Source organism: Octodon degus, unplaced genomic scaffold, assembly GCF_000260255.1.
Source record: "Octodon degus isolate 3935 unplaced genomic scaffold, OctDeg1.0 scaffold00018, whole genome shotgun sequence".
Classification (NCBI taxonomy): Eukaryota; Metazoa; Chordata; class Mammalia; order Rodentia; family Octodontidae; genus Octodon; species Octodon degus.
Window position 1 is genome coordinate 17,745,858 of NW_004524594.1, and position 8,589 is coordinate 17,754,446.

Consider the following 8,589-nt stretch of genomic DNA (forward strand, 5'->3'; position numbering starts at 1 on the left):
CTGTTTCAGAAAGTGGCAAGAATGAACTTGTAATGAGTTTTAAATCAAACTTGAGAAAAGCAAGAGCTATGTCTGCATGTCAGGCAAGGACTTTATCCCCATTCTTGTGTCCTCTCATGAGGGGCCAGAGCTATACACACAGATGATGTTTACTAAACACCCAAAAAGGGGTTGGGGAGATGGCTCAGGGGAATAAGTGTTTGCCTGGAAAGCTCAGGGGCCTGAGTTCAATACTGGGTTCCACCAAAAAAACAATAAATAAATAAATAAATAAATAAATAAAATAAACACCCAAAGAAAGATCCTGAATCATGTGTTGGGGCCCGTAACTCACCGGCTCCTGGACCATGGGGTAAACCAGCGCAGCTCACGGTAGTTGGCTTCATTTGCCAGGGCCATCTTGGGCCTGATGAGCAGGATTCTCCTGCAGCAGGGAACAGGGATGCTCACAACAAGCTCCTAAGACAGCCAGGCCAGAGCTCACAGTCACCACCACCCATGCAGAGTTGGCTCAAGAACTGGGCCATGAGCAAATCCCTTCCTCTGAGCTTTAGCTTTTTGTCTGCAAAACAAGTCTCCACAGCTCCATGTACAACCGACAGCCAACAAAGACAGAAGCAAAGGCCGGCAGTTTTACCTTACAGGCAGCTAAGGAAGAGGGCTGTAAGGATTTCTCCCTTAGCTAGAATAGCATTCAGGTCACAAGGATGTGGCCCTAAGCCCCACCCTTGGGTCTTTCTCCTTCTAAAGTCTGAGGGTGCCCCTGGCGGGACTGGCTGATCTGGTGTCCTCACTGAAGCTATCTCCCAAGAATACCTCTGGCACATGGTTCCCCCAGCACCACACAGGTCCTCACAGCCTCCAGCCCACAGCCCACCTACCTGTTGAGAAAGATGACTCTACAGTTGTAGCGGACATTTCGGTGCATCACAGGCCTGTGAATGAAAGGGAGACACGCACATGTCTACACCTGTTCTGACACATGTAGCAAGTGGAAGCAGCAGCTCCCGTTGCAGAATCAAACTGTTTATGTTTTAGTATCCACCTTCCTCAGATCCTTCAAGAGAATCATAAGGCTCTTCTGTAGCTTTCTCAAGTTCAACTTAAAAATGGTCCAAAGACAAGATATCATGTCTACATCTTGTCCTCTGCATAACTACTATGAAGACAATAATGCACAATGTATTAATTATTGTAACTGTTCTACTAACCTGTTTTGAAACTGTTTCATTGCTATTTTATCTTTTTTTCTCATTAAAATGAATAAAAATTTTTTAAAAAAATAATCCAAAATGCTTTCACTCCAGGTGGCAAAGGCTCAGAGCTGGAAAGATTTTTCTAGGTGAAGTGCAAGGCCCCAGGGTGGTTGCCCCTCCACTGGCTGTGCTCAGCTTTGGGTGACTGCCTGCCTCCTGCCTCCTGCCTCCTGCCTGTGGCGCCTTGACACCGCGCCATGTGTGTCAGCTCCCAATCCTCACTGCTTCTCCTCTCTGCCCTGAGCACTCGGTCGTGGCACCTCTCAGGCAACCTTGCACCCACTTCTCAGCAAAGCTGGAGAGGTTTGATGGCTTGCCCGGGGCATCAGGCAGGAGCCCATATCCTAATAATTCGTAGCATCTGTACACCAAGCTACCTGGCACAGGAGTTTTGCAGGTAGAATCAAGTTCATGACCTCGGACTGACAGCCTACTCTGGTCTGCCTCAAGTCCTTCTATGTATGTGAGTTTTTCTATGAGGGAAGGGTGAAGAGGGAGATGCGAAGACGGCGGCTGGGCAGAGTCCTCGAGCCAGGACATGAGCAGGGCCAGACTGTAGGCTCTGCCTCACAGTCTTGCAGGGAACCAGACTTGCAGTTGGCCTGTCACATACTCTGACTCCAGGACCTTCAAGAAAAATGATCTATGCTTCTCTTGTGCTTTATGTTTGTGATCACTTGTCACCATAGCACTGGGAAATTAACACAGACCACAACAGCTCTAACACCATCACGATGAATAGTCTCTATTAAACCTTATCTATAGGCTGCTTAGAAGGCCACCACTGGGTTGGAGAGATAGCTCGGTGGCCTAAGCGCCTGCCTGGCAAGTGCAAGGTCCCGAGTTCAATCCCCAGTACAGCATACCATGCTGGCCCCATGTGGCGCTGGCTTCTAAAACCAGTTGTGGTGGTACACACCTGTAATCCAGTGCTGGGGAGGCTAAGACAGGAGGACTTATATAGAATCTGGCACAGCCACACACTAAAGGAATCTATACCCAAGAAATCCACAACACAGAGCTTCAGGACTGGCATGTTAATGGGGACTGAACTACTCCTGATATTTACCAGGAAGGGAATAAAGCTCTCCACATGTGGCAGGATGAACGCCACACTGTCATTCTTTTTTTCTTTTTTATGTATTTAGTACGGAGTCTACAGGTTCCACAGGGTCTCACTAGGCAGATCGGACTCTGCCACCACACCCAGTCTCAATAACCATCTCAGCACACCCCAGGGGTGGGGCTGGCACAGCATGCCGGGGATTGAACCCTGGCCCCTGCGCTCTGCCTAAGCAGGCGCTTCAGTCTGTTGAGCTACCTGGCTGGTCCTCCACACTGCCATTTGTACAAACTGTGTGCCTGAAGCTTCTGGAACAACCTACAGTTGCTGCTGTCATGGGAGAGAAATCAGGTGGTCACGGGGCTTGAATGGAGACAAAACCCCCTTTTAACATCAGGTCTGACATCCTCCATCCTTGCACTTGCCTTTCTTCCAAGCTTGCCCATGCACACGCTCATGATGTCACTTACATCCCCACGTCACAGATGATGTCCTGCGTGAGCGGCGATTCCAGAAGGGCCGCCAGGACTTGAAGCGAATGCAAGAGGGTGTCTGACTCATAATAATGATCCCAACATCCGTAGCCACTGGAAAGAGGGGGAGAGGGCAGGTGAGTGGGTAAGGTAGGGGCCTAGGAGCCAAACACATCAAAAAGAGATAGGGTGGGCCCTAGTACTAGTATTTCTTCAGTGCTTCCTGGGCAACTTCCGCACACTGCACAGCCAGAATCAGAAGCACTGTCCAACAAATGGTGCATCTTATGAGAAATTAATGAACATCAGGCCCCCATTGCCTTCTTGGTTTTTGATTATTATGAGGAGCTATCTTTGAAGTCAACAAGTACTTGTCCTTGGCCATCTTTAACCTTTAATGTGCCCAGAGTCACACTGATTTACAAGAAAAGGATGCAAAAGAATCAAAGCTGGATTCACACACACACACACACACACACACACACACACACACACACAATTATTCCGGTGATAAAGGTCATTCCAAATGCCTCCCCTAGAGTCACCTGGGAGTTTCCTGCCATAGATGCTATGCCTGAACAGCGGCCCTCCAAAGGCATGTCCACATCCTAACCTCAGGAACCAGGGGATTTTAGGATAAGAGTCTGCAGATGCAATGAAGTACAGGCTCTCAAAATGAAGCCACCCTGGATCTTCCTGGGTTTCCAGTGAGTCTCCATTCCCTGTTGGCTCCCAGGCCTCTGTGACAACAGATAATGTTGCTAGACCAGGTTGGCGGTGTAGCTACCAGTGACCTCTCACTCTTTCTGCTGACCTGTAATGAATGCTGGCCAATGAACACTGAGGCCTCAGGCAGCTCGCCACATCATGTGGCTGGCCTCAGCACCCAGGCCTCAAAGCCTATACTGCTGGCTCAGTGAAAACAGGCCACCTTTGCAGGTGAGGGGCCTGGGTCTACCTCACTTTCCTCTGAGGTGGCAACTGAACCCTGATCAGTAAGTACAACAATAACAACAACAACAAACAACAGTTCAGAAAAGTCCCTGAGCTTCTCTCTTGCTAGGTTTCCTCTTTGTCAGTTGTCACAAATATTAAACATGGGCCTGCTGAGCACACTGGCATACCCTGCCTGATGCACATCTGTCATCCTTTAGTTAGAAGTCCTCCCTCTTTGATAATGACAGGTCCACATTAAGGAACAGGAAAAAGGCAGCAGAGAATAGGCAAAGGCAGGGATGAAGACTAGAATGCTACATGTCAGAGCAAAAACCTCCAATCAGGAACACTAGGCTGTGCCTCAGCTCCTAGGGATGCGAGGCAGGCAGATCACAGCGCAAGCCAGGACCCTAGGAGGAGCACCTATGCAACTCTGGGCCACCAAGAATCTCTGATTCCTAGAAGTCTTGGAGAAAAATCTTAAAACAGCAATTAAGTGAGGGGTGTAAATACTCTCAGATGGAATTATGGTTTATATATACAGTCCCCCCAAGGGCCCACATGCTCATGGGTGGGGCTTATGACAGGTGTTGGCCCACGGGGGCAGTGAACATCTTCAGTGGAATACTCTGCTGATGCGCTCACAGCTAGATGAGACCTGGGAGGCGAAGCCTGGTTGGAGGCAGTGGGTACTGGGGACACGACCCGGAATGCTCCCTCGTCCTGCATCCAAGATCTTCTCTGCTTGCCGCCTGCTATACCATGAACAATTCTCCTCTGCCATGCTGCCCTGCCTTGGAGCCAGCTGACTATGGGCTGGAATCTCTATAAACTGTGAGTCAACATAAACCTTTTCTCCTTTTGGGTGTAGGTGCTAGCTATTGTGTTTTGGTGCTAAGAAGGTAACCAAGACGGATTCTTAGTTACTATACTCACTGCTGAGACAGCAGGATGGGCACAACACCCTTATGGGAAGCTGGGGTTGTAAGAAAATAAATGAACCTAGTGAAGACAATAAACTGCATTAGAATAGAGGGAAAGATGCACAGGACTGATGCCAAAGCACCTTGGAGGGAACAGTTTTTGCTGCTTCAAAGTCCAGAAACCAGAACAAATGAAGAAAGAGGACAGCGCCACCATCAGGGCAGGGGTTTCAAGACAAATAGAAAATGAGCAGCACACAGAAGGCAGCTGACATCCAAAATCACAGGCAGGAGACAGAGAAGGCGACCGGCTGAGTGTTTCTGGTGAGATCAGAAGAAAAGGAAGCAGTTAGTTTTCCTGATTCTCACACAAGGGAATACTTCAAGGTACTGTCTACATTTGCTTATGGAAAGCTGCTGAGATTACAGAATGAAACCTCTTCATAGCCAAATATGAAAATGAAAACCTGGGAAGGTATAGTCCATTTGGGCTGCACTAGCAAAATATTTTCAAGGGACTCATTTATGAAGAACACACGCTTACTGCACATACTGCACATCGTTGTGGCGGCTGGGAAGCGCAAGCCAAAGGCACCCGCAGATCTGGTGGCTGGTGAGGGCTGTTCTCCGCTTCACAGGCCCGGTCTAGGTGGCCTCCCCTGGTGCACGGGACAAACAAGCTCCCTACACTTCTAGGGTACTAATTCCTTTCAGTCTGATCCAATCACTTCCCCAAGGCACCACCTCTGAATACCATTACCCTGGGGATTAGATTTCAACATATGAATACAGGAGTTGCTGACCTACAAACAGACCTTACAAACTCTGGGCACAGAGGTAAAGGTAAAAGAGGGGCAGGCCTATTTTGAAATCAGCCCCCTGCTGGTAAAAATTCAGTTCCTCTAATCATTCAACACAGAAATCTGTAATTCCTCAGAGAACTGCTCTTATTGGGGTGCTCAATGGCAATGACCAGATGCAGGCTCACGTTCCTGAGGGCGGGCAGTGGGTCCAGGTGTCTTCCCAGCATTCCTGCAGCTCTCGGGACTGTCCCTCTCCTTTCTGCTCTTTCCATTGAGGAAAGCCGGCCCAGACACCACGGTCTGTTCTGCCCTCTCCACAGTGTTCATGGGATTACTCTCACCATATTTCCAGCTCAGGTCCAAGCCTGTATCTTGCGCCTCTGCTTTTGGCAATTTCAATACCTATAATTATAGAGAGAGAAAGGGACAAGGTCAGCTGCTTGGCATATCCAAAGGCAAATTAAACACCCTGCTACAGTACTGTGACAGGAAAAAAATGCCGTGATGTCCTTGACCCATTGGCTCCTGTGAAGAGCCAAGCAACAGAGTTCGACACATACTTTGTAGTAAATAAGAAACACGGAGGCCTACACGGCTGAACCTTAGCGCCAAGAAGAGGTCACATCCTGGTAGTTAAGTGGATGCCAAGGACAGTGGTAGGGCAGAGGCTCCACCTGAAGCTTTATGGCCTGTGGGTCAGGGCTGGGCTGGCGGGTTCAGCACGAGGAAGCAGCAGCAGATAGAAGAGGCAGTAGGAAGAGGACAAAGGCTGGCTGGGCAGACAGAGCTCTGCATCTCTTCAGTAAGATTCGCTCTGGCTCGATGAAAGCACGTCCACACATATCTATCAGTTAAAGCACTCTTCCGTGGCTGAGGGAAAGCCTCCTACAGTCACCAGTCCCGCACAAGTCCGCCTGGAGTGACACTCTTGCGTAGGTATGCACAATCTGGCCTTTCACCACCAAAGGTGGGCCAACACGAATGCCAATCATATAGCGACATCCAACCATCACACTGTTCTCTTTGCCAGCTCTCCCCTTTGCTCCTGTCCCCTCACAGGAAACCCTAGAGGTATCTGGAGACAGGCAGGTCCTCAGACCTCTCACCTCCAACCCCACGTCTCTTTTTGCAACTCCTCGCTTTGTATCCCGCGAACCCCCCGGCCATCTGAACAGAGCCTCCCCACACCCGCGCAGGCTCCGGGCACTCAGCGCAGGAGAAGTCCTCATCTTCCCCTACGGCTGTGCATTTCTCAACAGAGAGCTGTGCGCTTCCGTGAGAAGCCCCGTCCCGTCCCCCAGCACCCCCAGACTCACTCTTTAAAATCCTTTGCAAATTTCCCTCGAAGTCCAGGGCCCATTGGTTGAGTGCGCAGGTGGCCACAGTCACTTTCCGGCCCATTCTGGCCGCAAATCGCTCAGGCAGCCGCTCCGGCGGGCGGCGGACGCAGGCAAGCTGCAGCTGGACCACCAAGCCGGGCTCCTGCTCTTCCGGGTCGCCCCTATGGCCCCGCCCCGTTCTCCCAGCAACAACGCGGCCTCAGGCCACGCCCCTCCAGGATAGCCCCGCCCACCAGGCCGGACGCGGGTCCAGCCAGAGAGAACGGCGGAGCCAGCGCTTCAGGCCCCGCCCACGCCTCGCCCGCGCTTCGCCCGTACCAGACTGCGCCTGCGCAAACCCGGAATCCATGGAACCCGGAGTGACTCTTTGTAGCTGCTGCGCACTTTACCAATCAAAGAGCCCATTTACCAATCTAACAGACTCTCTCGCCTTAAGTCCCGAACTAAACAACCATATTTACCCAGGAAAGCTCAGCTGGTTTTAATAGAAAGGTCTACAAATTCCTATGGTAACACACCCATGGCGCACCTGCCAGGCAGCTGGAGAAAGTAAATTATTAATACTTATCAGTGCACCATGCAATGCGCTTTGCGCGCATCCGCACCTCCTCTTACCGGCGGCGCTCTGAATCCGTGCTGAACCCTAGGGAGCGTTTTCGAATTCCTCCTGTACCACGTGGTAGGTTCCCCTAAGCTGAAGAGAGACGCTTTGCTTTATGAAAACTACTTAAATTACACTTCAATGTTTGTTTTTCCCCTGTAATAATACTAGCTACACTCGATTATTTTTCTGCCATTTGCTACTCCATGCTAGACATATAGCACAGTTCATCCATCCAACAACGGATGGACATATAAACTTGCAGCGTTTTGCCAGTTTGTGTGCTAACACTGCTGTTTTTACTCCTCTAGGGCTATCCTGTAGCCCTGCCGCCAAATTCCTCAGCAGTTTTGATAAGTACTAGGGTAAACAGATATTCATCTATAAATAGTGCCACATCGCGTCTCCAAGGCGCTTGCTCTAATTCTCTATTAACCTTTACTGCTGTTTCTTTCCACGTGGTACAGTCAGCTCACCAAGGGCAAGAATATTTTTCCATGTGACTAAATCACACTTACCTTCATTGCCCCAACAGTCTGTCTTTTCTCCTGATTTGCAGCACGATTTCTAATTTTAACTCATTTTTACTTCATCCCCCACATCCAAAGGGTCTGCTCCTTCCATTTTGTAGGTTTCTGCTCAGATATCTCCAGCCAACAATGATGAACTTAGGCCTAGAGCAGAGAAGAATTTGCTGGTTGTTCCAGGAAATAAGGTAGTTTTGTATGCCAAGGCTTGGCTCATTGCTAGAAGAGGAGCTCAGAATTGTAAATATGAAGGGGCTCCCATTGGCCAAGTAAAGGACAATAGAACATGGGATCATAATTCAGGGACTAAAAAATTTATAATTTATTGATAACTTTTAAGGGAATGCTAAAATGAGATCTGTGTGATCTAGGGGGATGGGATAATTTGATCCAGAGTAGTAGAAACAAGAACACACACCCCAATGGGGGCCAAAGTTTAGTGGGAATTGAGGGACGGCCTTCAGCCATATTGGGCCTTTGGCTGAAGGGATCCAGGAGGTAGTGAGGAATGCCCAATCTACTGCTTCCAAAGCAAAGAGATGAGCAAACTTTTTGTTGATTTGCTGGCTAAAATCCTGTAATTCCCATTAGGTAAAGGCATAGTTCAAGGAAAAAGGTTTCTTTTTGTGATAGACTTGGACCACAGAGTAGTTACAATCCACTTGAA

The 8,589-nt window shown here is 49.3% G+C and overlaps 1 protein-coding gene across 2 annotated transcripts in view; it reads right to left on the minus strand.

Moving 5' to 3' along the window:
• Positions 1-6,958, minus strand: part of Nadsyn1 (NAD synthetase 1) — a 40,111-nt gene extending 33,153 nt beyond the window's left edge. Inside the window, exons 1-5 of one of the 2 annotated variants that reach the window (XM_004627329.2) lie at positions 6,771-6,958; positions 5,796-5,856; positions 2,790-2,906; positions 882-935; positions 335-424 (exon numbers count right to left, since the gene is read on the minus strand). In XM_004627329.2, coding sequence (XP_004627386.1) covers positions 335-424; positions 882-935; positions 2,790-2,906; positions 5,796-5,856; positions 6,771-6,855 — 407 coding nt within the window. In that variant the 5' untranslated portion in view covers positions 6,856-6,958. Of the gene's footprint in view, positions 1-334; positions 425-881; positions 936-2,789; positions 2,907-5,795; positions 5,857-6,560; positions 6,730-6,770 lie in introns of those variants that run through there. The other variant, XM_023710709.1, reaches the window with a different exon arrangement.
• Positions 6,959-8,589: the final 1,631 nt, after the last annotated feature.